This window comes from Cajanus cajan, chromosome 2, assembly GCF_000230855.2.
Source record: "Cajanus cajan strain Asha chromosome 2, NIPB_CcT2T_4, whole genome shotgun sequence".
NCBI classification, from domain to species: Eukaryota; Viridiplantae; Streptophyta; class Magnoliopsida; order Fabales; family Fabaceae; genus Cajanus; species Cajanus cajan.
In genome coordinates, this window is record NC_138518.1 from 54,982,207 (window position 1) to 55,009,395 (window position 27,189).

Genomic DNA, 27,189 nt, shown 5'->3' on the forward strand with positions numbered 1-27,189 from the left:
AATAATAAGAGAAAAATAAATAAAATGAACAATAATGATATTTTTTCAAATGTGATTATTGCAATTATTAAAAAAATAAAAATCAATAAAACCCACCATCTACTTACTTTTAAAAAAATATTGCTTGAAAACATGGTTATAAATTTATATATAATTTGTAAAAAACAATAAGATAATTTTATATATCTTTTAAGAGTAAAGGAATCTTAAAAAAAAAGTGGATATAAAAAACAAGACATTTTCTTTAGCAATGTTGTAAATTATAGATTATTAATATAAATTATAGCTTAATAATTAACAACTAAAAATAAACAAAGTCCTAAAATGTAGAAAAAGAAAATTAGAAATATGAAACACGTGCATGATGTGAAATTGTGAAAGTCTGAACAATCTTCTTCAAACTTCCGATTCAACTGTGATCTCCAAATTCATTCGCATATCCAATCCTTTGGATCCCTTCACTTTAATCATTCAAATTCCACATCCTACGAAGAAGCATCAACACACACACACACACCATAACCATGTCAACAACTTCCGAACACACTGCACGCAACCGTTTGGCCACTCTCGCAGCGCACTTACTTCCCTCCGACGCCACCTCCGCCGCGATCCTCCACCCTCTCCGCCTCTCCGCCGCCGCCGGAGCCTCGCCTCCGCCGAACCTGAAGGGCACCCTCTCCGTCGTCGATGACAGGACCGGCGAGAGGTACCGGATCCAAGTCTCCCCAGAAGGCACTGTTAGAGCCTCTGACTTCAAGAAGGTACTTCTTCTGATTCCTTCTCCTTTTCCGATTTCGTGAAGTGGGTCTTCGTCAATTTTGATCCTTTCGTGTTCGTTCAATCGTTTGGAGTTGTTGGTGTTGGTTCCTTTTTTTTTTTTTTTTTTTTTTTTTTTGGAATTAGCGTTTGTGGTGTGGTTATTTTGTTACGAGAAAGTTGTGTTTTGTCGATGGATTTTCGTTTGTGAACTTGACCCTTGAAAGGGGTTCGAATTTGGTGAAGTGGGTTGTGCTCAATTTTGCTCCTTTGTGCTTGGTTGAATTGTTTGGAGTGAGTGAGTCACCAACTTGGTTCCTAGCATTAATGAAATGGCAAAATGATAACTGAAGTTGTAGATCGACAGTCAATTTAATCTCTTTGTTAGCTGTTGTCATTAAAGGTTGTTAGAAAGGGTGGGTCAACTTTTTAATAAATGATATTGAGCATGTTTCCAATCTCTTCTTGAGAAACAAGTGGTCTATTTCTTTGCAAAATTGTGCTCAATTTCATATGTGGCAATAACGTTAAGATTTGTTAATTGGAGGAAGAATCCGCACGTATCAGATTTTTGTGGAATATGTTGAGAGAGAGTTTGATCTGGTTAGACAATGTGTGGTTGGTAAACAAGGATCAGTTTTTTAGCTTGGTACAAAATGTATCATCAAATATTCAATGATTCCATTAGGAGAATTAGTTTCAATCAAGTAACGAATTCTAGCCAATTGAAAGCACCTTTCGCTCAATCTATGGTTAGTTTCAATTTCATTAGGAATGAATTGGCACATCAACTGCCTTTTGTGACATCCAACTAAGTTGACACACGCCTGCAATGTCGAGGGACCAAATTGACCGCAAATCAAATGAACAATTTTGACGAAACTGACTCCTCCTCTCTGTCTTCACAATTTAAAAACCACTTTTAACCTTTGTCTCCACAATTCACACCACGCTCCTCTCTACAGCAACAGTTAAAGAAAAAGAAAAAATACGTTTCTTCAAAATTTCCAATTCTAAAGGCATATATATTCAAGGTCTAAGAAATAAAATAAAAACTTTCAGTATGTGGTAGAGAGTGGGGATTATGGCGATCTAACATGTGAACAAGGGGTTAGCATTCACTTCTGCATTGACTGAACCTGAACCTTTGAACATAAGCTTTGATCATATTTCAGCTTGTGTCCTGCTTTTGGGGTTCCCTTCTGAATTTTGGATTAGGTTTTTAGTTTTTTGTGAGTGAACTTGGATATTTGATCAGAACTTCATGTTCTGTTCACGTGGAAGTGATTGCTTGCTCCTTGGTTTGTTTCTTCTTGCACGCAGGTCAGTGTACTATAATCCTAGTATTTCATTAATGTTAAAGACCAAATTGACTGGCCCATACAATTTCGTAGGTGGGGTGGTTTGTAATTAATTAAAATGATGATTGTGTATTTAAATGTTGTTTTTAGTATTTGATTATGGGTTTTTTCTATTTTTTGATTTGTAGATATCAACTGGAAAGAATGACAAGGGACTCAAACTTTATGATCCTGGCTATTTAAACACTGCTCCTGTCATATCAAGGATTTCTTACATTGATGGTGATGAGGGAATCCTTAGATATAGAGGATACCCGATTGAGGAATTGGCGGAGAAAAGCACCTTTATGGAAGTGGCATATCTCATACGTGAGTATTTTTAGAAATTTTCTAGCATGTGCATGGAACTTTTGTGGCCCTTGTTTATGATAAGTGTATGCCTTTTCTTTTTACTGAAGATTAGCCGAGATACCGCAATGATGCATACACTTTAGGCAGGTTTAAGGTCCTTATTTATGGATCCTGTTAATTACAGGCTTCATTTTATGCATAACATACATGCCTTCAGTGTTTATTAACTCTGCCTTTCTCTGTCTCTTTAGTGTATGGAAATTTGCCTTCTGAAAGTCAGTTAGCGGAATGGGAGTTCACCATATCTCAGCATTCAGCTGTACCACAAGGAGTTTTGGTGAGCTTTTTATTTCTATAAAATGACTTAATATGGATTTAAGGACCCAGATTCCTATCTGATAACCTTCTGGTTTCAGTCAGTGACCATTTTTAGATTAGAAAGCAAATTACATCTGTTGTATTATTGCTTCAAATTTAATATACCAATTGTATTTTATATTGTTAGAAAAATGTGGTAGCGCTTTTTTATTTTTATTTATTTATTTATTGGTTAGAATTTATAAAGGACTAGTGCTTAAAAGCTAAAGTAATCAATCAGAGTATACCAATTAAGCAGCAAGTACATTCACATACTCATACTCATAAAATAGTTCAAACAACATGAACTCTTACTTGGTTATTGTATACCTCTATTGTCTTGACTCTTGAAGAGGTGAGTTAGCGATGTTTTTAAGGTGAAAATGCACTTTGTTATCTCGCTTAATGGTTGGCCAATAAATGTTAGGGGTGGCTCATGTATTGGTATTATTGTTGTTCATTTTTATGTTGTGTATATGCCTCTTTTACCAGCTGGTTTATGTTCTAATTTATAAGCCTGAGTTTCTTGAGCAATCACTCTACAGAGTTCTTTTGTCATGATCATTTAGAGGAGAGTAATCTGGTTGTTAATTTTTTTTTCCGAGAAGTACAAGTGTATTAATCTAACATTAGTGGTATACATTTGTTTTGTAGGATATCATACAATCAATGCCTCATGATGCACATCCTATGGGTATGCTTGTTAATGCCATGAGCGCTTTGTCTGTTTTTCATCCCGATGCAAATCCGGCTCTCAGAGTAAGTAACACAAACTGTGGTCAAGTTCAAGTTACTGAACTTTTGATCTGCTCAGCAAGGATGCATATACGATGATAATATTACATGGAACTTTGCAAACATTACTTTTGTGATGGAAATATGTTCTTAACTTTATTTTGTAGAACTTCTCTTATTTTTCTCAAATTTCTATTTTTTGCAATTCTTTTAGCTCTTGTTTCATTTGACTTTTTGTGTTACATACATCAATGAACTTTGATTCTGTTGAGATTAAAGGGATTTAGGAAGGTAGGGAGGAACAGAGAGAAGAGTGATTCTGAATAATATTCTCTTGTTTTAATAAACTATTCTAAATATGTAACTATGATATTATGAGACATCCCTCTACATATTCTAACAGACTCTTAATATTATGGGAATCCCTAAAGATTTAGATGTCTACAAAAATGAATCTGTGAAATTTTAGTTTCAAATTAGAAGTTAGAACTCAGAAATCTTGTAACAATATAGGAATTAATGTTATTTTGCTGCAAGTTATTTGAAGGTGCGAGTTGGTGGCTATTGCTTAAGATGATTGCAATATTTAAGTGTATAATGAGACAAGTAATATAAATAACTGCATGTTATTTTTTAAAGTTTGAACCATGTTTTATCTCAGCTTTGATATACTTAATTGAAAAAAGGAAAAATAGATGATTATTTTCCAGTTAATTTCTAAAGTATTTACTAGATTCTGTTAAATTGTTCATTTTTGAAAATAATGAGGATTTCTTTTTCAATCAATTACTGCTGTCACCATCAAATAATTCTTAGTTGTTATATTGAAAAAATTGGTAGACCCAGACTTACCGTTTGTTGATACTACCTGCCTTCCTCTATTTTAGATTTTATGCTTTTCATTACTTTGATAAGTGATTCTCATGGGATATTACATTTTCCTTTGTCTTAGTTCAATATACATGTGACTGCAGAGTAGTACCCTATTATTTATTAGGATTCAACATGTTATTGCCTTCTCGTATATGATTCAGCTTTGATTATTTCTTTCAATACTTTTTATATTTTAATGTAGGGTGTTGATATATACAACTCAAAGCAAGTGAGAGACAAGCAAATAGCTCGGATTATTGGAAAGGTTTGCTTATATATCAATTATTCTGAATGCATATTGCTTGCTTATTGGTTATCTTCTGAATTTTTTTGCAGTATTCAAGCAATTACTTGCTTATTTGCAATCTGTCTAACTGTTTTTTTCATCATCATTTTCTACTTTGACTGCAGATAACAACAATTGCTGCTGCGATTAATCTTAGATTGGCAGGAAGGCCACCTGTGCTTCCATCCAACAAACTTTCTTACACAGAGAACTTCCTTTACATGCTAGACTCTTTGTATGTCTTACTGTATCAAGTCTGATTGATATTTGGAATAACCTGAACTTTTTTGTGTTTGAAGTTATCTTTTCTTCTGAGCTTAATGATGGTTTTCTTTATTCTTTTCCTCAGATTAAAAAAAATATATGAATCTTTTCAAATGTAGTATGATTTACTCACCAGAAAAAATAGTATTTTTTTTCATGGTGCGAATTTTGATTTCATCTTTGATGGTAGAATGTTAACAACATGCTAGCTTATTTTTGTTATTGTGTGAGAATATATGTTTTACTCAAATAAAATTTCCACTATTCATGTTTTCAGTGGCAATAGATCATATAAACCTAATCCTCGGCTAACTCGAGCACTGGACATTATCTTCATCCTGCATGCAGAACATGAAATGAATTGCTCTACATCCACCGTACGTCACCTCTCATCGAGGTAGACATCTTACTACATAAGCAAGAGAGTCCTGCTAATCAAACTTACTGAGTCTGCTTCCACTGCTTTTAAACAAACACATTTTGGTCTAAGAGTCTGTCTGGATGTAAGCTTAGAAGTACTGTTAAGAGTTTTTCTACTGAAAATACGAAGTATTTTCCAGTAGAGTTTGCATTTTTTAGTAGAGAAACTTTCAAACGTACTTCTAGCTTGTATCCAAACAAGTTCTAAGTAGCAATTTTCAAAGCAAAATGAAGCAACCTGTCTTATATTATGTAACCTTATTTGCAGTGGTGTTGATGTATATACTGCTATTGCTGGTGCTGTTGGAGCTCTATATGGACCTCTTCATGGTGGAGCCAATGAGGTAATGTAAATGACTTAGTATGCTCTCATGATTATTTTTCTATTGGTTATTTAAATATGGAAAGGAAACAAAGCAAAAATTTAACCATTGTTTATACTTGTGGGACAATGCTAATGTAACCTTTGATTATGCAGGCTGTTCTCAAAATGCTGAGTGAAATTGGAACTGTTGAGAACATTCCAGCATTCATTGAGGGTGTTAAAGCCAGGTGGCTATTACTTTTTCTTGTTTTTCTTCTAGGTTTGTGTTTTCCATTATTCCATACATGTCAAAATTGGTGATGGTGTGATGACTTGCTCTTTTGTGCCTCCTATTTTTTGGGTCTCTTCAAAGCAAGAAATTATTTGGTAATTTAGGACTACCAAGTGTCATTTAAGTTTTTTCAACTTATAAGAAAATTAATTATACTTGATTACATGTCATATATAGAACCTATTTGGAGACACCTTGAGAGTTTCTCAACTAAAAAATACTTTTTATTTCCAGTAGAAAAGTTCTTAAAAGTGCTTCTACCTTGTATCTGAACAGACTTTTATATTAGTAGGGATTATGTGGTTTAAGACTGCCTAATAATTTATCCACAGCAAGCAAGGAAAATGATAATTTTATTTGATATAATTGTCTGATGCTTTTTCTCCAGGAAACGAAAGCTCAGTGGTTTTGGACATCGTGTGTACAAAAATTATGATCCCAGAGCAAAGGTCTTGAGAAAGTTGACAGAGGAAGTATTTTCCATTGTTGGCCGGGATCCTCTTATAGAGGTATCCAATTTGTACTCCCTCTTTTGTACTGCTTAGGATATGCTGTTCACGAGGCCTAAGAATACAATATCAAGATACTATATTTGAAAAATTTTCTATATGTATTATTTTGAGACTTTTTTTAAAAAAATTTTGTTACAGAATATTTTGGTGCGGTTTTTACATATAATGAATATATGTATAAGTATTTGGATTTAGTTCAACTATATTCAGTCAAGTTCTTTGAACTTGTTAAAGGAAAAATTCTTATGCTTAATGCAACGTCAACTCAGTTCAACATATCTAGTTTGAACTTGGAAGTTTCATCTGAAATTATTTGGTTGTTCAGGTTGCAGTAGCCTTAGAGAAGGTTGCACTGTCTGATGAGTATTTCATCAAGAGGAAGCTATATCCAAATGTTGATTTCTACTCTGGATTGATTTATAGGTAACCTAATATTACATTCAGTTTCTGTAACCAGGGAGGATAACATGTTACTCCACCTAGATTATAAATGTTAGTGACACTATCTCTAACACTCATTTACTAATACTCTTTATTATCAGATAAAAATCACAAATTTTGACAAGTCTTATTACTAAATCAGAAGAGATGCTCATTAAATGAGATATACAAGACATAAAATTTGTGATTTTCAATAAGTTTCTGTCACTAATAGTGTTTGAAAGAGTTTCACTAACATTCCTATCCCTAGTATTAAGCTGATAGTTTTATGCAATCAGGGCCATGGGGTTTCCACCTGAGTATTTCACTGTCTTATTTGCCATCCCTCGAATGGCTGGGTACTTGGCACATTGGCGAGAGTCCTTGGATGATCCTGATACAAAGATTATGAGACCTCAACAGGTTATTTCCTTTCTTTAAATTCATTACTAATATAATATTGCATAGGAACAAACTCTCCGACATACTACTTCTGATTGGTTAAAATTTATTGGAATTCACAAAATTTGTTGGGTTCCATATCCTATTTAATGACTTCCCTAAGCTTGTAGTTTTCAATGAATTTTAACTAATAAGAGAGTATGTTATGAGGAGTGTGTTAGAAGTGTGATGTTAACACTCCTCATTGACATAATCATCCTTGGTTAATATGAATCAACATTTTGAACTGGCCTAGGGCAACTATTTTTACAGGTTTTTGTTCTTTGAGATATACTCTGATTATGACTGGTTTTAGCCATGACCTATACCTATTTCATGTTCCAGGTTTATGTTGGGGAGTGGTTGAGGCATTACACACCAATCAGGGAAAGGACCGTATCAAGTAACACTGACAAACTAGGTCAATTGGCTGTATCAAATGCCTCAAAGAGGCGACTTGCTGGATCTGGGGCATAGTCTTTAGGCTTGTTTTGGATTTACTAGTGAAACTGCCAAGTGATCAATAAAGTCCAAACTCCAGAGAAATTTGTTTTTTCTGGTATATGAAAGAATAATCGTTTGTTAATGTATAAAATTATGATATCAATCTATATTTATAGATTAGAATAATTATCTACTTTATAAATGCTCCACTTTTTTCATGCTCTTACGTTCATTTTCATTTAAATATGAGGTGAACTTTGCTCTCTTATTGTACAACCGTCGGATATTAGTTTTATTTCAGATAAACAATCAATTACTCAACAAATAGTAACTGATTATTTCTTTACTGGGTCGACCTAATAAGGAGTTACACCTTCTTATCTAACAAAAATAATACTAATTGAATATCAAAAAGAAAAATGTTTTATCTTCGGTTTTTTTTTATCACTTTTCTATTTGAAAATATATCATTTTATATTTATTTTAATGTTTTTTTTTATCTCTTATCTCTTTAAATATATCATTTTCATATTAATTTATTTATATATAAAAAAAAGAATTATCAATAGTTAAAATAATTGTGTCACAATATAAATTAATCATAAATTTAAAATGTAATTTATATGTTTAAAATTATTTATTTATTATAAATTTTAATTATAATATAATATACATAATAATATTTATTTATTTATTATAATTTAATTATATAAAATAAATAATTATCATGTACATTACACTAGTTGAATAGATAAATAAAATCATTAAATCAATGAGACTTTGGTTCCAGTTTTTTTTTTTTTTTTTTTCTCTTAAGATAAAATATAATTTTGGTCACAAAATATTTTTAAATATTGGTTGTAGTCTCTAAAATTTATATTCGTTGTTATCCTTGTAACAAGAGAATGTGTTGTTAGACACTAATGTCGGACTACAACTAGTTTTTGGTAAATATTGGCACTAAAAGTGGATAATTTTTTATTTATTTTTTATGATAGTAAAACTAACATTTCAAAATATTGTGAAGAATCACAAACATTTTACCCTTTTTCTTATTACTTTCCTATACGGGAAAAAAGAAACACCTCGAGTTCGCAATGTGATAAATTGTATAATTCTGAAATTTCAGTCTCAATAAGGAATGTGGATCAGATGGAGGGTAATTCTATTGCTAGAGGTGGGGAGAGAGGGATGGCAAAAATATTCGTACTTGCGAGTATCTGTGGGTAAAATTCGCTATGGATAATAAATGAATAAGCTAATTGGGTACCCGTAGATAATGGGGATGAATAATTTTTTACCCGTTTATAAATGGGCCAAAGGCGAGTATGATGATATTCATACCCACGGGTATCCGTTTAATAATAATTCTTAAATATCCTAATTATTCTTGTACCACATAACTCTAATGTGAGGTTGATGAAGTTATCAACATGTGTTAAGCATGTTATAGAATTATGTTGGATGTAATTTGATTAATTTTCTAGCTTTAATTGGACTAATAAGATTTATGTATTTTAAGTTATTTATTTTCGTTTGGAATTATGAGATTGAATTATTGTAGCTTTGTGACAAGACTTTAACTTACTTGTGAGATTGATGTATTTTAAGTTATTGATTATCTTGCATTTTTATTTATTTCAACAAAATTAACATTAAATACAAGTTTAAAATTAACACTGAATTTTTATTTTTAATATTTCAATACCATTAAATATAAACTTAAAATTATTTATAATATATTTTTTTAATTTCTTAAAAAATTTATAAATATTCATAGATATCTGTGAGTATTTAAGAAATTCATAGATACCCGCTTAATGGATACACACGTAAATATAGGGTGAATATGGAGTCAATTTTTATCTAGCAAGACGGGGACAGATTTACTACTACCCGCTCCTATGGGCTCCATTGCCATCCTTAGGAGAGACTATAAAAACTAAAAACTTTAAACTAATTAAATTAGTATAAATGATTTAGAGGACAATATTTGGTTAATATAATTTATAGTAGAATATTAATGTAGTAAACTTAATAGAAAAAGATTTATTATTATTTTTCTACTATGGCTTTTGATTAGCTAAATTTACTTTGGTATAATCAAATAAGGCAGGGGATTTCCTTTAGGAGTATGTCACTGTAAATTAAGCAAGCTGATGGAATGATGATTGGATTCAAATTCTAGCCATCAACTATCAAGTAAAGGTCATGTGGTAGTAGTTATGAGTTATGAAGATAAATTATCTATTCTAAATTGTTCCAAAATTTGAAAAAATAAATAAATAACGAAACTTAACATTTATGAGGATAATCAAACTTCGAAATTTTGTGTTGTGTGATATTGCGTTTTACATTGCTGATGCAAACTTAAAAGTAAAAAAAATAAAAATTGTTTCATATTGTACCCCAAATTAATTTTATATATGACTAATATTGCATAAGTTAAATATTTATTATATGTACTAAAATTTATATTAAATTATATACAAATAAATAATATGTTTGAATATATAAATAATATTTTAAATTTACATAAATAGAAATTTTAAATATATAAATTATATTTTAGATTTTTGATAAATAATTTATATTATAGTATAATATTATTTATATTTATTGATAATTTATTTTAAAAATATTAAAATTTAATTTATAAATAATTATGATAAATAAAAACTAAATTAAATAAAAAGTTAACAAAATTAAAAACTCTTTCGTCAAAAGAAAAATCATCTAACAAGACTTTCACACAAGATAAAGGTTTGCATTTAATATATAATGGTACAATTAAAAGATATAATTGGTTGTCAGTGTAAAAAAACTTTACACTGACAGTGTATAGGTGATTAACTCTCTCTCTCTCTCTATATATATATATATATATATATATATATATATATATCTATGAAAAATGTTACCCTTTTATAGTATGAAATTATTTTTACTTCAATAGTTTTGTTTTACACCGTAGCTTTGGTACCATTGCTTCTATTGTGCAGGACAAAATATTTAAAAAGAGTTTTACTAATTTTAAAATTTTTTTTTATAAACAACCTTTGCTTTAATTTTTGAAGCAAAAAAAAAAAAAAAAACTTATGTTACTGTTTTTGTTTACATACATATTAACAAATGCATCTTAATGACTTAGGTTACGTAATGTTTCACCAAAATCGCGTTCACTTGTATTATTTTAATATATAAAATAAAATGTAACGAAACGATTGAAAAAAGAGACACACATGGAAGCTACTCTGTATCAGAGCCAGGTTTCGATCCTGGGACCTGTGGGTTATGGGCCCACCACGCTTCCGCTGCGCCACTCTGATTGTTGAGATGATGTTCACAATTATATTACTTATTCTGTGTTTCATTTATTTGATGTTAATGAGTACATTGTTTTTGCATTAATTTTGGGGGAGATTTTCAAAAGGGAAATATTATCCTACCTCTTGTCTAAGATGACAACGACAACCCTCAGTGTTTACTAGTGAGATAAGAAAATAAATTTTGAAAGAAAGAGAAAATAAACAAAAATGAAAAACAAAATCATTATATTAATCTTTCTTTCATCTAATGCATCATTAGAGTTGTAAATAAACATTCTATAAGGGTTCAAATGATTAACACGGAAAAAAACTTGAAATTCAAGCTTTGACCCTTGAAATAAGTTTTTTAAAAAATTTATTTATCAGTATATAATAACTTTTTAATCAGTAGAAATAAGGATGTCTAAGCATGATTCGTTAACTTGTTTATAATTTAATTATTTTTTATGATGTTTATCTTTTAATAAAATGTCGTTAATTAATTTAGTATTTAACAGATACTTTATGGTAAAAAAATTTGGTTACAATACTTTATGCTAAAAAATTAAATAAATTGGAAATAGAATGTAATTTCATATTCATAAAAATAACTTAAGATTAGAGATAAAATTCTTAATAAAAAGAACAAATATGGTGAATTTTTGAAGAAAATAATCCATTTAAAATATAGCTCTCGAGAATAAAATTAAGTAAATATATATAAAAATATAAAAAATTAATATTTTTAGTAATATAATATATAAAATTGTAGTTACCAATATACAAATAAACGTGCATTATTTTCTCTTTTAAGTATAAAAATCATCAAAAATGAGTTTTATCACTTCTAATAAAATATTTTTCATAACCATGCTTAAAAACCTCGACTCATTTGAAGGCCTTGAAACTTTTGTGCATGGCATAGTTGACTAACAACTTGCATTGCTTATGTTTATGTCTTTATGCTGTGAGCCTTGTAAATCATTCCCACATGAATTACAAACTTTACTACAGTTAATGATTCAATTGAATCATGCTAATGCTAATGGTAACATCACGGGTTCAGGGTGACATTGGCATGAACCTTACTTCAAATGACAGTTTCATTTGCTAAAGTTGAAGAACACGAGATGGATCATACCCTTTGATTATTCGAACAAGGAAAATGTTAATGTTCTCACCTACAAGTTGTTTTTATTTTTTTAGTTCAATTAAAATAATGTGTATTGTTAAGTGGTCATTGGATCTTATTTTACCTCCAAAATGGAATTCTTGTTCGGAGTTGTTGTCTATCATCTAACGATGGAAATGGTGTGAAAACATTAAATATAAATATGTAACTAATTGAATACTTGAGAAAAGCTACTAATACACTCTTCTATTGATAACACACTCTTTTAACAAATAAAATTTATAAAAAAAAACACAATATTTTGTAAGTCTCAATTTATTTGATTAACATTTCTCATAATATTGTAATTTTAATAATTTTTAATTAATAAAGAGTGAGTTAGAAAAGTGCTATTTTAGAGAATATATTACTAATAATTGCTTAAAAATGCAAACATTCACTCATTATGTATCAATGTCTTCATAACAACAACAGACAACCCTAATGAAAAAGCAAAGCAGCAACAAACTTCCAGCCTTGATATTGAGTGCATCTCCTTATACTATCTTACAAGTGATATTTTCCAAGGTTGTCAAACTCGAGAGTTTACACAAACTCGTGGAGCTCTGGTAGACTCGACTCGTAGACTCATAAGAGTCTACCTAATATTAAAAGATATTAAAAAACATGAACACACACAATATATATCACTAATTCAACATTCTAAGTCTGAAATAAGTCAAATAACAACAATAAAATGTCATAATACAAATCTTAACCATACATGAACAACCGAAAGTCCAAAACACATAAGTCCACAAGTCAAAAACATAAAACAAGATCTAAATTTATCAATCAAACCATACATGAACGGTGTTGAACGAGTAGGAAAAAGTGACGAACAGCTCGTCAGAAATTGCAGTGACGACGCCGAAAGCTGCAATGACGGCGCTAGGCGAATAGAACGAAGTCAGACAGTGTTGTTTTCGTATGTGGCAGAGGGAGAGAGATCAAAGAACGCAACGGAGGCAAAGTGTTGTTTTCGTATGCGGCAGAGGGAGAGAGATCGAAGAAAATATAGAGGGGCTTAGAAACCCTCTCTAAAACGACGTCATTTTGGACATTTAGAGGGTAAAAAATTAACCTAAAGTTGACTCGCGAACTCGCCCTCAGACTCGCGATTCTAAGCGAGTCCACCCGAGTTTATCAAAAACCTATTCTGTTCACGAGTTAACCAATTTTGCTACCCTAAACTCGTAAACTCGTACGAGTCTACTAGTTAACTCGCGAGTTTGACAACCATGAATTTCATCCATTTGTATTTCCATCATTAATCCCCCGGAGGGGGGGTAACAAAATTTAAAAAATGGAATGAATTTTATGTTTCAAAATGAATTATGGAACTGTTAACAAATTTATCATGGTATTATAAGCATTGAGCCATTCCTTCTCAATAGCTAATCTAAAGAATACAGTTATACAAATCAAGGTTAACAAACACAAGTAGATAAGCAGTAAACATTTTGAAGAAATCAATAAAACATGCAATTTCCTCCTCCCTATTAAAATTGACACTGGTTCACTAATTGATGAACAACAAACTTACAGACACCCCATGCCAGCAGCAGCTACAACATAAACATCTTACATGGAAATTTTTATACATGGAAATCAATATATTACAATAATTACCATGCATACTTCACGTTGAAGCTATCTATTTTCGCGGCAAACATAAATCTAAATAAAAGTAAAATTGCTTAGCTGAGATAGAAAATCCATTTTTTTTTCTTCTTATTATGGAGATAAATGATAAAATTTAAAAGCAAATAATGATACATAGCATTGCAATCTGCCTCTAAAAAATCCTTTTTGTAGATTTGGGATCTTTGGAAGTTGAACCAATTCCAGACATTCTTCCAGTCTTCATGGTGCTTGATGAACTGCAGGACATGGAGAAACGGCATGAGAATTGTATAGGAAAAGAAAGAGAGAGCAGGAAAAAGAAAAACCAGGGTCAAAAATATAGTTCAACCTTATAAACTGAAACCAAGGATAAAAGTGAATGCCAAGAAATAGTTTCAGCAAAAGAAAAGGAATGATGTTATATGTACCTATGATTCCTCTGGATAGAATTCTTCATTGCTGCAATATTTTTTACCTCATTACTGTATAAAATTGATAAAATAAATTGAAGTCAATATTCAGTGTTGTACACAAGCTTCAAGATGCATAATCACAAGATAGAATTACACCATACCAAATTCCAGTAAACTTGTGATAAATTGAGATACAGATTATTTTTTCAGTATTTTACTCAGTTAACTCTTTTAATCATTAGGTGGCAAAGGAAAATTTGTAAGTATCATTTTGCGAAATTCTAAGCAAATGTTTCCAACCTAGGAACAAGATTCCAGTGAAGTAGGAAAGTTTGTGGATGATAAATAACTGAATGCAATCACGTGTATACTACAGGAAAGAAGTGTAGTTTCTCAATGATCAAATAAAAAGCTAGCATCCCCTCCTAGGTAAAGCTTAGTAACTCTCTTAACTAGATGGAAGTATTGATTGAACTTGAGATCCTTTGAAGCATCAATTAATCATAAAATAAATGTTACCTCTTCAGAAATTCTATCTTTGCCTTCTTCATTATATTGCTCTTCACATTTGATACATTGTATCCAGGTCCATTATCTACAACAGGTTTTCAAAAGGATGAAATGGTGAATAAAAACTAAAACTTGATCAAATTCAAAATATACTTAACAAAAGTGCAGTAGTTGGAGTGAACTATAAGGAAACCAAAATGAAGAAATTAAGGGTTACCTCCCCAAAATCTTCTTTTACTTGAAGGTGGAACCTTGGTGCATGTCCTTACTTGCCTACTCTGTTTCTCTGCATAGAAGCAATACTTGGTAACTATTTATATACAGGTCGCAAGCAATATAACTATCCAAGAATTCCTACATAGCTCCATGCTGTAAAATGTAAGGCTAATCAAATCAAATAGTAATTATTAGTTATATTTGCATTTTTTAAATACAAAAATATTAATAAGAAATAATAGACCTTCATCTTAAATAAAGTATAAAAGAATTATTAAGATTAGTCTAGTGGTGAGGGATTGAGGTAGTATACATCGGGTCTTAGATTCAATCCTTGGTGTTGTCAATGTAATTTTAATAGGAAAAAAAAAAACAAAAAAAGCCAATATCACTTGGACAAGCCCCCCTCCCCCACCCCCACCAAAAATACAAGAAAATGAGAATAGGGACTAGGGTCATACTTGCATCTTCTTTCTTGTACAGTTGCCTGATTCGATCAACTGCTCTATTCTCAGCCTGAGCCATTTCCTTTACTTTTGCCTGTGCATAGAATTAGAAATGAGACCAATCTTTCCACACATTTATAAATTTATACCATGCACATTTTAAAGTATTAATTATAAGAGGAATCATTCCCTAAATTAGAGTCACTCAGTACAAATCACCTGAACCAGTAACAGCTAAAACCACTTATTATGCATGTGCTTAATTAATTCTAACTTCCTGAAAGGATTTTACCTAGTTAGCACAACTGAAAATTGGTGTTCTTCATAGGGAAAATGGAAGAACTAAAAGTTATATCCAACACTTCTCTTTCATTTAAATATAACCAAGCTTAAAAAGAAAAAAATGAAAGTCAAAACAGCAAAACAAATAAATAAGTTACCTCATACAACTGCAGCCATTTAAATGATGCTTTCTTTTCTCTCATCCTCCGAATCACTTCATTAGTGCAATTTGTGCCAAACTGCTTTTCAAAGAACTTCTTCCACAACTTATCAGTTACAGGGCTCAGATCTCTTCCCTGAAAAATCAGACCAATCAATCAAATTATATAACCATTTTATTCTTGTTCCAACTTCATTCAGTTAACAAAAACAACCAAAACCCATCTTACTTTGGTAGACTTCTCCACATGCATCAACTGCTGCATTGTGCAGTGTGACAAGATTTGATCAAGCAGATGGTAGTCAAGACAACCAACATCTCCAAGGTACCTCACATTATCTATCGCTTTCTGAACACAAAGGTCAACCAAGCTTGGCATCTTAGGTGGGCGCCTTTGATCTATTCTCATCATTGTAACACTGATCATGAAGAAAGCAACCCAACAAGAAAAATTCATTAAAAAGAACACAGAAAAAAACTAACGAAACTCAGCTGATATATACATCCGTTTTTCTGTTTCTCAGTAAGCTTTTCCTACTAAAATGCCACCCATTTTTGGGTACATGAATTAGCAGTTAAATTCAACAACAGCAACAACATCATCATCAACAACAACAACAACCATGATAAAATCAATCAGAATACAATGCCTTCCGATCACAGGTTGTCATGTATTTGTTGCTTTTCATAATTTAAAAGTTATACCTAACACGATTTGAACTACTAGAGTTGGGCTAGTGATAGGGATAGGGATAGTATGCATGATGAGACCCTTTAAACCTCATACACAGTAAACTAGAAAAGTACCTTACACGATTTCTAATTAATCAACAGTATATACAAATTAAACTCATGATCATCGTAGTAATAATAATAATTGACGCCACACCAACTACCTGAGCTATACCTATGAAGAAAACACCATCAAATTGAAAAAATCTATTCAGTAAAACAGCAACTGAAAATTCAACTGGATCATATTAACCTTTTCCATAAATTAATTCATAAAATTAAAAACAGACGATCTATAAGATTCTTGCAGTAAATTTTGGTCATTCATAAAAAAAATAATAAGAAGAACATCCTCCAACCCCCAATCCCCAATTAAAACCCATCAAGAGAACAATTTCAAACAATCAAAAAAATTCAAATTCCAATTAAAAAAAAGATAGAAAATTGAAAATCGAACTCAGATATATCAGATCATGGAAACAGAAGCTGAATTCATTCAAACACAGATGAACGTGGAAATCGAGAATTTCAGAAGTGCTTACAAATTGGATCGAAGCGGAAGTGGATCCGAAAGAAGGAACAGAATCTTGGAGGAATCGAAGAGACGAAGGTAGAGAGAGAAAGAGAGAGTGTCGACAATGGTTGCAAGAGGAGGATGAAGACTCCGGCGCGTGAGTCTCACGCGCTTTGTTCTTTCTCAGGGCCGAAAATGCTAACATGCGCCGCGAGGGAGTGTGGGGGTCAATGGGAAATGGTTTAGGTTAGCACACCTATAAATATGTGCTTGTTAGCGCGTCTTTTTTAACTACCTTGCTTTTATTTTGTTTAACCCTTTTCTCTTTGAAATTACCAACAATTTAAAAAAAAAAGAATATTCATTCAATTTTGTTTAATCCATTGATTTATACGAGTATCTATACTATAAGAAAGAGTAATTGGATATTTTTCTTTTTGCAAGAAGATTTTTTAGGTTGTGTTTGGATTGTGGATATTTTTCTTTTTGCAAGAAGATTTTCTAGGCTGTGTTTGGATTGAGGATTTTAAAAGTTTAAAGAATTTTAAATTTTAGAAATTTTAGTTGTTTCAATTGAAATTTATTTATTTTTAAATTTTTTTGTTTGGATAAAGAAATTAAAATTCTTTATTTTCATATTTTTGAGATTGAATAAAGTACTTAGATTTTTTTATTTCTTATTTTGATTAAATAACTAAGCTCTTTAATTTTATTTAAATAAAATAATTAAATTTATTTTATTGATTAAATATTTTATTTGGGATAAAATAATTATTTGATATAAATTATATTATTTACTTAAAATAATTAAAGTTAATATTTTTTATTTTGTTTAACATTTAAAATATTAACATTATTGGTAGTTATTTTTATTAATATAAACATACTTTCAACAACCATACTTATTATTTTATAAAATAAAATTAATATTTTAAATAAAGTTCTGAGATAATAAAAATGTTTAAAATAATATTAGAGTTGACTTAAAATGATTCACCTTAGTTATCCACTATCTTGATCAAGTCAATTACAATTTGATTTATATAACATTGTTTTAGAATTTAAAGATTATGTACTACAAAACAAAATTATCTTGTAATGATATATACTTTATAATGATACAATATTTATTACTAAAATACTTTTAATTACTTTATAGGTATAATATATGTTGATATATTATAAAATAAAAAAAATAGTCATGAACTGACATATAATCTCATTCAAAATCAACATTTAAATTATGTATAAATATATGTCAAATATATATATTAAATTTATAGTGACATATAATTTATATATAATATTTTTTATAGTGATATCATAATTAAAATTTATAATAAATAAATATTTTTAAGTATATAAATTATATTTATATGTATGATAAATAATTTATATTATAATACAAGATTATTTTTATCAATTAATATTTTCTTTTACAATATTAAATTTAATGTAGAAATAAAAATGTGGGTAAATCGAAAGAGATAAAATTAAGACAAACCTCAAAAAATTTTCTCCATAAAGAAGGATATCTAAAAACACTCTTATTCAAAAAGATACTTATTCTAATTTATGTATAAAAAATAATAATATTTTAACTTGCATAATACATAAAATAAAATTTTATTTTATATAATTAAAATTTATAATAAATTATTAATTTTTAATATATAAATATATTATAACTAAACTTTGAAATAAATAAATAGTTTTATCACATATATTATATTTTATATTTGTCATAAATAATTTCTATTACAATACAAGATAATTTCTTTTTAATTACCCTCATTAAAAAATAGTAGCTAAAAACACTATTATTAAGATAATTATGTTAGTTTATATATAGAAATAATATAAAAATGATGTTAGGATTAGGGATGGCAACGGGGTGTGTCGGATACGGGTTTCATGATACTCGTCCCCGTCCCCGACTCAATCCCATCCCTGTACCTGCCGGGTATGTAATTTCCATCTCATTCCCGTCCCTGTCGGGTATCTGGTATACCCATACCCGTACGCGTAAAAAATTAATATTTTTTTTACGAAAAAATAAACAATATTTTTAAATTTTTTTTTTATTATATTGTAGTTATATTAAATTGTTTCTCTATCTCATTTTAATCAAGAGATTTCTTAATAATTAAACAACTATAAATATTTCACATCATAATAAATAATTATACATAATAAAATATTAAATTTTTTAATATAATTCAATCAGGGACGATACAGGTATATATATACCCATACCCGATTTAACATATCAGATTTTACCCGTACCGGTCAAATCGGGTATTCTCCGTCAAAGTCGGGACGAATATATTTCTCATTCATATTTAGGATGAAACTTAACAAAAATATATAAATTCTATTACATGTTTAATACATTTCAAATTAAAAAGTGGATCTTAGAAACATGCACCGATGTAATAATAATAAAAAAAAGGGTCTCAGTCTCTCAGAAAGTACAACTACAAACATATACAAATACACTACAACACAAATAAAAATAGCAGGGGTGGGGCTAAGTTTGAAATACAAGAGTGGTCAACAATAAAAATTACATTTTATTTAATATATATATATATATATATATATATATATATATATATATGCATATTATATTTTATTCAAAATAATCATAATTATTTTTTCCCGAAACAATCTAAGAACATAATTTGAAAATACATTTACATAAATAACTAATTAGATGTATTTTTAAGGATTTGAGATTGCAACAATATACCTTTATTAGTTTCACATGTCGCTAAGAACTTTCATGAATTTATAATGAAAAATAGTATTTATGTATGTACATAGAAATATTCACACACAATAATTATAATTTTTTAACGTAAAGATACTATTAATTATGTTATAAAAATATACTAAATTGAAATGATTTACTTTATTCACCAAATTATTATTTATGACAATAATAGTCGTCAATTGTGAAAGAAATTAAAAAATATGGTTTTCAAATTGTCTAAAAAATAAAAGAAAAGGAATGTTGTATTATTTGACACAAGATGAGAAAAATAATTTCAATACAAGAAAAGAAATCCTCAAATAAGAGTATTTATTTGTGTATCTCAAAGTTTAGAATGTCAAACCTTTACATAGTATTCATAAGTTTGACCACAAAGGATAATAAATAATTTTTAATTTTCAAATCAATATATAATCAAATTAAAATAAAGGAAAGATCATAGATTTTAAACCCGGCTCATATAGTCGTTAGACTAGTCTAACCACAGTTTAGGATTTAGATTTTAGGGTAATCATAACTTCTATTTTTATTTGTTTTAAAATTAAATAAATTTTAAAAAACATTTATAGAAAATATTAAAATAAACCAAACACCTATTTAAACATTTCCAAAAACAACATTCCTACTTATAATATTTCTAATTCGAAAGAAATCCTCAAGAATAAATTACAAGGGCAAATTGTTTCAATTACAATCTAGCAAGTTCTACACAGAATAATAAACACAATACATTAATTATTCATACAATTGTGCTAACCATGGTAAGTGACCCACTCATCAAAAGCTGCTAGAAGGTTTATTATGAACATATTCAATTTCAAATAGTGAACTTTCAAGCTCACTCAATCCAGTTGCAGTCATAATTTGGAGAAGAATTTTATTAACTTTGCCGAAAAATACCTGCTCCAGCCACCTCATTGTCAATTGGTCATGGAACTAATGAAACATTGATGGAAAACCAAAATGTAGAACGACAAGTTATACTCAGTATCCAATGTCTTCAGCTACAATTGGTGGAACGAATCTGCAATTTTGAAGAGTTTGCTCAAAGATATGTCCCACTCTCAGCAGCTCTCCCTGCAATTTAATTCACAACCAAAAGATGATTCTGCATCTTAGTGTCAAAATATACTCATGCACATCATCACATTATATATGTTATTCCACAAAAGTTTCCAATCAGAATTTGAGTAAGACCACATAAGTTTGGCCATATGGCAAATTTCAATCTTATAAGCAAAGAAAATCACACTGACAAATTGTATCTTTACAAAAAAATGAGTGTATATTTTCACATACTGGAGGTCAAATAACTCTTTAATCATCTAATAACTTCTTAGTAAATAATTTATCCCAAAATCTACAATTGGATTTAAAGTTTGAATCGTCATATTTATAAAATTTCACACTAATCCAAAATTATTCTTGTAGAAGATTTTTTATGAAAATGTAATCAGTAATGTTTCCTCCCTATTATTCACCTTTTAAATTTTGATAGTCTTTCAGCTCAACATCTGCTCAACTTTTATGCCTCCTACTTCAATTCATCTTTCAGATCATTGTGAAATTTGTACTTTTTACACAAAATCTCATTTGACGGAACCAAATTTTTAAAAATTTTACATTATCCCCAAAGCTTATCTATTTTTTCTTCTCTTAGCCTTGTTTGACATTTTCAACTCAAACATGAAAAAATCTTACAGGTATCAACATCTTACTTTTTAATATTTTTAAGATATAAAGACTATAAACAAAACAAAACAACCATTAACATAGAGAACTCCATCAACAAGCAGTCCATTGCAGTGGATGGGAAAAGTCAATACCTCATTAAATGCTGCACCAATCATTTGTAGACCAACAGGAAGGCCTGAAGGTCCACCTTCAACAAATCCACATGGCAAAACCAAGGCAGGTAGTCCAGCTAGATTAACATTTACCTATAAAAAGCCAAACCACAAATTAAGAAGGGAAAGTGGAAAACACCGCGCTTGATTCGTTAATGTGTATGAATGAAACTTCAGACAATACACAAAGAATATCAAACTCTAAACCATTGTGTAATTATTTAGTTATGCTCAATGGTGATTTAATTCCAATGGGAAATTTCCTCGCCGAGCTGCTAGAACTCAAACTAATACATACTTGGCACATGTTGAGTATGAACTAATGCAATGCAGAGAACCCCACAGTTAACGGTTAGCAATAAAGATAATCCCTGGATTGGTTAGCACCGAACAAAATTTTCTAAGGCTTAACCAACTATTCTTGCAAAATCTGATCACCATCAGTTATGTGGTCCACTCAAGTGCTCAAATGATTTAAAGTTTTAGCAGCTCATGTGTGATTCATGCTTGAGCTAAGTGGGGTGGAAAAAGTTCAATAGTGCAAGTCTAAGACTTCATACTATCATATCTGGTTCACATATAATCAAAACTATGAGACAGAAATCTAGCTCAAGAAGAATGAAATGCTTACAGTCATGATATCGCCTGCATACATAGCCAAGGGATCATTTTTCTTTTCACCTGAAAATGCCGAAGGCAATGAAACAATTAGCACAGCAAGCACTAAAATGCAATAATGCAAAAGCAAAGAGATGTAGAAGTTTACCAATTTTATAAGCAGCTGAAGGAGCTGCAGGACAAATCAAGATGTCATTTTGATTCAGTGCCTCCTTAAAGCTATTCCTTATTATGGTCCTTACCTGTAATATAACACTCATAAATATCTTCATTAAAACTCTAAACTTCTAGAAGATGAAATTGATTAACTCTGGAAACTTCAAAAACCAATCTTATGAAACTGAATTCATATTAAGACTTAAATCAGACCTATCAAGAAAAAAATGGAATAATATTAGTAGTACCTGTTGTGCACGCTTGTAATATGCATCATAATAACCAGCTGAAAGGGCGTATGTTCCCATCAAAATTCTCATTTTGACCTGATACATTTAAAATTGAAAGCTAGCTCAAATACAAACACATATCAACCATTTCTTTTAAAATGGTATACGTAAAGCTACCACACATTTTCTAGCCAAATTTCAAATTAAGGACTGAAAGGTGTGTACCTCAGAACCAAACCCATTAGCTCGGGAACCTCCATAAAGAGAATCTAGCTCATCGGCGTAAACTTGGTTTCCATATCTAAATATATACAAAGGGTTAAAGCCAGGCTAATGGTTTATCAATGAAAATGTAATGAAACATTGTGGTCTGTTGTGTGTGTTTGGGGAGAGAGAGATATGAAAGGGGGTTCAACCACTGACCTAATACCATCATAGCGAGACAAATTGGAAGATGCTTCAGACACAGCAAGGACATAATATGCTGGCAACCCAAGGGAAAAGGATGGAAGTGAGACCTGCAATAAGTTAGTAGACAAATGAAAAGGACATACCAAGGATATAAACAGTAATGATACAGACTTGTAAAGCACCTACAAAAGTTAAGCTATCACTCAGAATTATAGAGAAAAATGATAAGAACCTCATTCACAGTACATCCTAATTCCTCAAAATGCAAAGCAGCAGCACGAATTGCAGAAATTACTCCAGCTTCAACACCATCATCAATAGTTTCACGGATCAGACCAACTCTGAGTCCCTTCAAGGGCTTACTTTCCAAGGAACTCGCAGAGACAAAATGAGATAGAAAGTTTGGTACATCCTGGCAAATGAAATTGTTAATTATTGAATAGAAATCGGCTTATTAACAAGAAATGAATAACATTTTCAGCAATCACTCATCTTATAGAGACACAGATTTTACAGAACATTATTAATATCCCTGGAAAATAAAGAGAAATTGAATAGCTTACGAACTTATACTCTTACCTGCTTACTTGAGGTGGCATCAAATCTATCATGACCAGCAACTGCATGAAGAAGAATCCCAGTATCAGCAACTGATGAACCGAAGCAACCAATGGCATCAAGTGATGATGCATACGCCATAAGTCCAAATCTTGAGACACGCCCATATGTTGGCTTCAAACCTACAACACCACAAAAAGATGCTGGCTGCCTCACACTTCCACCAGTATCACTTCCCAACGATACAACACACTGCCTAGCAGAAACTGCAGCAGCTGATCCTCCTGACGATCCTCCGGGCACCCTAGACACATCCCATGGGTTAGCAGTCACCTATTGAATGAACATATGCAGCACCTGAGTAAACCAATTGCAGTTATAAATAGGCAATATAAGCAATAAAGCTAGAAACCAAATAAAAAAATGACAGTCAACCCCCAGGTGAGGCACAGCTAATACAAGCCCACTTTTTATTTCCATCAAGTTTTGCCATAACAAGAAGGGAAATAATCTACATGGATGAAAATTAGCAACACATCATTTCATGTAATGTCAATCAAGTCATTCATTGAAATTTTTCATTCCTCATTTTCTCTCCAAAACAAACACTGAAATCCTGCTTTCAAAATAAATCAGGCAATCAACATTTGAACTCCTAAACACAAAAAGGCAACATCTAGTATCATAGTCATAAAATTACTCATCCAGTCATCCTTTTATTAATTACAAATAGGTTTAATACATTAATAGGTCCTTAAACTTTTTGAGAACTTTTAATTTTGGTCTCTAAATTTAAAAAAAAAATGTAACTGAATCCTGAAATTAGTTTATAGTGGCTTGAAACCACCAGAAAAATAATAATTTGTAACAGTTTTACTAACTCCAAAGATCATCAACATCTTGTTAATGCATTTAATTAAGAATGTAATTGGCATGCACCAATAGTGTAAATATTTTTTACAGTGTCATCCAATCATAGATTAATGTGCATTGTAAAATTATTAACTTTTATAACAATTATTTTACAAGTCATATATATGGTAATTTCTAATTAGTTAGTGATGTAAACATAACTAGAGTTGTGTTTTTCATACACCTTTTTCTCAACAAATTATTCATACAACAGTTAATACAACATTTTGAGGTTAACCGGATAAACTTTTCCAAAGTACTTTTAAAGAAAAATAAAATAAATTTATTTATAAGCTAAAACTAACTTACGTACAAGCTAAAAATATATATTTTTTTTACTTTCTGAAATGTTAATATGAAAAAGTATCTACAAATTAGATAATAATATTTTTAGCTAGTAAAGAAATTTATTTCATTTTCTAGTAGTGTTTATTTTTGTAGTACCTTGTACAACACTAATTGCATCACTTATCACATCTCATATTTCTCTCTCTTTTCTGTCTTTCTCCTCATCCTAAAGCATAAACCGGGATTAAATGCCCACCTATTCGACATCTCTCAAACCCTCCAAGAGATTAGTATTAATCCTGCTTCGGACAGAAGATACTCCTTGGTAATGAATAAAAAATAAATAAATTTGTTGTACACTTTCTATAAAAACAACATTTCCCAAATCTTCATACCCGTACGCAAAAAATGAAACTTTTTTAATAATCTCTCAATTTCAATACTCTAACAATACCCTATCTCTCTGAATACATATGATTAAAAGAGTAGTCCAAACCTCAAAAACACAACACACTAACGAGCCTTCAAATTGAACAAAACAAACAAGCCCTTGGAAAAGAATACCAAAAAAAAAAATTGAAATTCAAAGGCAAAACAACACATACCTGAAACGCAGAAGCTTCAGTGGAGCTTCCCATTCCGAACTCATCCATATTGGTCTTCCCAACCACAATGGCGCCCAATTCCCTCACTCTCTTCACGGCGGTGGCGTCGAACGGCGGACGGTAGCCCTCCAGGATGCGCGAGCCGGCGGTGGAGGGCATGTCGGCGGTGCAGATGTTGTCCTTCACGGCCACCAGCACGCCGGCGAGGGGGCCGGGGTCGTGGCCGGCGGCGATGAGGGCGTCGAGGCGGCGGGCGTGGGCGAGGAGGGCGTCGTCGTCGGGGAGGTGGAGGAAGGAGCGGAGGCGGGGCTCGGGGCGGCGGAGGCGCGCGAGGTGGGCGCGGGCGAGGTCGGCGGCGGAGGCGCGGCGGGAGAGGAGGGCGTGGCGGATGGAGAGGATTTCGGAGTGGGGAGGGGCGGCGGCTTGGTCGGCGAGGGAGGCGCGTGAGGTGAAGGAGTGGGAGAGGCGCGTGAGGGAGCGAGGGGTTTGGAGTGTGGATAGCATTTTGAGTTTTGAATGAATGAATTTGAAGAGGAAGAGAAATGAAGTGAGGCTAATGTTTTCGGATATCTTTTCTTTGCTTATACTTCTAACTCGCCTTTTTACCTCAGTAAATTAAAAAAAATTAAAAATACATGAAATAAATTAAAAAAAACTAATTACTGAAATAGGTAGTTTTGGACAAGTCAGCACACACGTGGCACTGAAAACGCCGGGGGGTGGGCGTTTTTTAGAAAAAGCCTCCCCCCCAGGCGCATTCTATTGCTGATGTGGCACGGGCAAATTTGAACTGAAAATGCCTCCCCCCAGACGTTTTGTTGACGTGTCAGATTTGAACTGAAAACGCCTTCCCCCAGACGCCTTCTATTTTTAGAAAGAGCCTCCCCCAGGCGCTTTCTATATATGGCAAATTTGAAAAGAAAGAATCTGTGGGGTAAGCGTTTTCAAAGCCACCTCTTCCTGAGAAACGTACTTAATTAAATTTTCTTTAAAATAAATATTTATGTTTAATAAGACTTTTCTAAAATATATTTTTCAATGATAGTGTTTTAGAAAATTTCTTTTCAAAAATAATACTTTATCTTTTTCTTTTTTATTTCAAAATTAAATTTCAATATTTTATTAAAAAATTTGTTAATAGTTAAAAACATACCTTGTATAAAAATATAATTATTTATTACAAATTAAAATATTTTATTTGTTTAAAAACATTTATTTATTATAAATTTTAATTATAATATAATTTATATAATACAAAATATTTATTTACTGATATTTTAGTTATATAAAATGAAGATTTATCTTATACACATCACGTATGAGAATATTTGTAAAAAATACATTCAAAGTAGTTGTAAAAAAAAATGTTAAAATACAAGTTAACTTTTTTAGTAACTATGTTGTTAATACAAAATAATTGAGTCTTTTCTCTCAGTAATATATTTTTTTTACACAAAACCTGAATTCTAAATTTAGAGAATTGAGTCATACACCACTCAGACTAGACTTATTAAATGTTAAAAATTATTTTGAGTCTATTATAGAAAGATGTGATTTTAGTTAATTTAAAACTTACATACCGAGTTTGGAATTTAATGCGCATAAATTTTATTTGAATTTATTTCACTAAATGAATTAGTACTTAAAACAA

At 30.9% G+C, this 27,189-nt stretch overlaps 3 protein-coding genes and 1 non-coding gene across 4 annotated transcripts; 1 reads left to right on the forward strand and 3 right to left on the reverse strand.

Moving 5' to 3' along the window:
* Positions 1-364: 364 nt before the first annotated feature.
* LOC109814674 (citrate synthase, glyoxysomal) lies at positions 365-7,977 on the forward strand. The gene is made up of 13 exons (XM_020379158.3): positions 365-764; positions 2,249-2,429; positions 2,663-2,748; positions 3,423-3,527; positions 4,579-4,641; positions 4,788-4,897; positions 5,204-5,323; positions 5,615-5,690; positions 5,825-5,898; positions 6,331-6,451; positions 6,780-6,877; positions 7,174-7,297; positions 7,661-7,977. The coding sequence occupies exons 1-13, from the start codon at positions 525-527 to the stop codon at positions 7,790-7,792; spliced, it is 1,530 nt and encodes a 509-aa protein (XP_020234747.1). The 5' UTR covers positions 365-524; the 3' UTR covers positions 7,793-7,977.
* Positions 7,978-11,016: 3,039 nt separating this feature from the next.
* On the reverse strand, positions 11,017-11,088 carry TRNAM-CAU (transfer RNA methionine (anticodon CAU)). The gene has a single exon. It is a non-coding gene; the product is annotated as a tRNA-Met (tRNA).
* A 2,598-nt stretch (positions 11,089-13,686) lies between these two features.
* Positions 13,687-17,387, reverse strand: LOC109814665 (transcription elongation factor B polypeptide). Its single transcript, XM_020379148.3, has 8 exons — positions 17,166-17,387; positions 16,121-16,310; positions 15,890-16,027; positions 15,465-15,543; positions 15,005-15,073; positions 14,797-14,872; positions 14,293-14,346; positions 13,687-14,121 (listed from the first exon to the last, which is right to left on the reverse strand). The coding sequence occupies exons 2-8, from the start codon at positions 16,301-16,303 to the stop codon at positions 14,037-14,039; spliced, it is 684 nt and encodes a 227-aa protein (XP_020234737.1). The 5' UTR covers positions 16,304-16,310; positions 17,166-17,387; the 3' UTR covers positions 13,687-14,036.
* A 3,130-nt stretch (positions 17,388-20,517) lies between these two features.
* On the reverse strand, positions 20,518-26,101 carry LOC109814664 (Amidase family protein). The gene is made up of 10 exons (XM_083068454.1): positions 25,539-26,101; positions 23,755-24,066; positions 23,408-23,587; positions 23,188-23,282; positions 22,990-23,065; positions 22,783-22,860; positions 22,527-22,620; positions 22,392-22,441; positions 21,740-21,853; positions 20,518-20,990 (listed from the first exon to the last, which is right to left on the reverse strand). Exons 1-10 carry the CDS (start codon positions 26,040-26,042, stop codon positions 20,898-20,900), a joined length of 1,596 nt encoding a protein of 531 aa, XP_082924580.1. The 5' UTR covers positions 26,043-26,101; the 3' UTR covers positions 20,518-20,897.
* Between the last annotated feature and the right edge of the window lie 1,088 nt (positions 26,102-27,189).

Bases quoted from the DNA above. Each gene is read 5' to 3' on its own strand.
- LOC109814674 (XM_020379158.3), top strand. From the start codon at position 525: ATGTCAACAACTTCCGAACACACTGCACGCAACCGTTTGGCCACTCTC. The intron at 3,528-4,578 runs GTAAGTAACACA...ATTTTAATGTAG, and splicing joins ATGCAAATCCGGCTCTCAGA to GGTGTTGATATATACAACTC. The intron at 5,899-6,330 runs GTGGCTATTACT...CTTTTTCTCCAG, and splicing joins ATTGAGGGTGTTAAAGCCAG to GAAACGAAAGCTCAGTGGTT.
- LOC109814665 (XM_020379148.3), bottom strand. From the start codon at position 16,303: ATGATGAGAATAGATCAAAGGCGCCCACCTAAGATGCCAAGCTTGGTT. The intron at 15,074-15,464 runs GTATGACCCTAG...GCTTCTATGCAG, and splicing joins GTACAAGAAAGAAGATGCAA to AGAAACAGAGTAGGCAAGTA. The intron at 14,122-14,292 runs GTACATATAACA...CATGTCCTGCAG, and splicing joins TCTATCCAGAGGAATCATAG to TTCATCAAGCACCATGAAGA.
- LOC109814664 (XM_083068454.1), bottom strand. From the start codon at position 26,042: ATGCTATCCACACTCCAAACCCCTCGCTCCCTCACGCGCCTCTCCCAC. The intron at 24,067-25,538 runs GTATGTGTTGTT...TTCATTCAATAG, and splicing joins CTGAAGCTTCTGCGTTTCAG to GTGACTGCTAACCCATGGGA. The intron at 20,991-21,739 runs GTATTGACTTTT...ATTAAATTGCAG, and splicing joins TTGGTGCAGCATTTAATGAG to GGAGAGCTGCTGAGAGTGGG.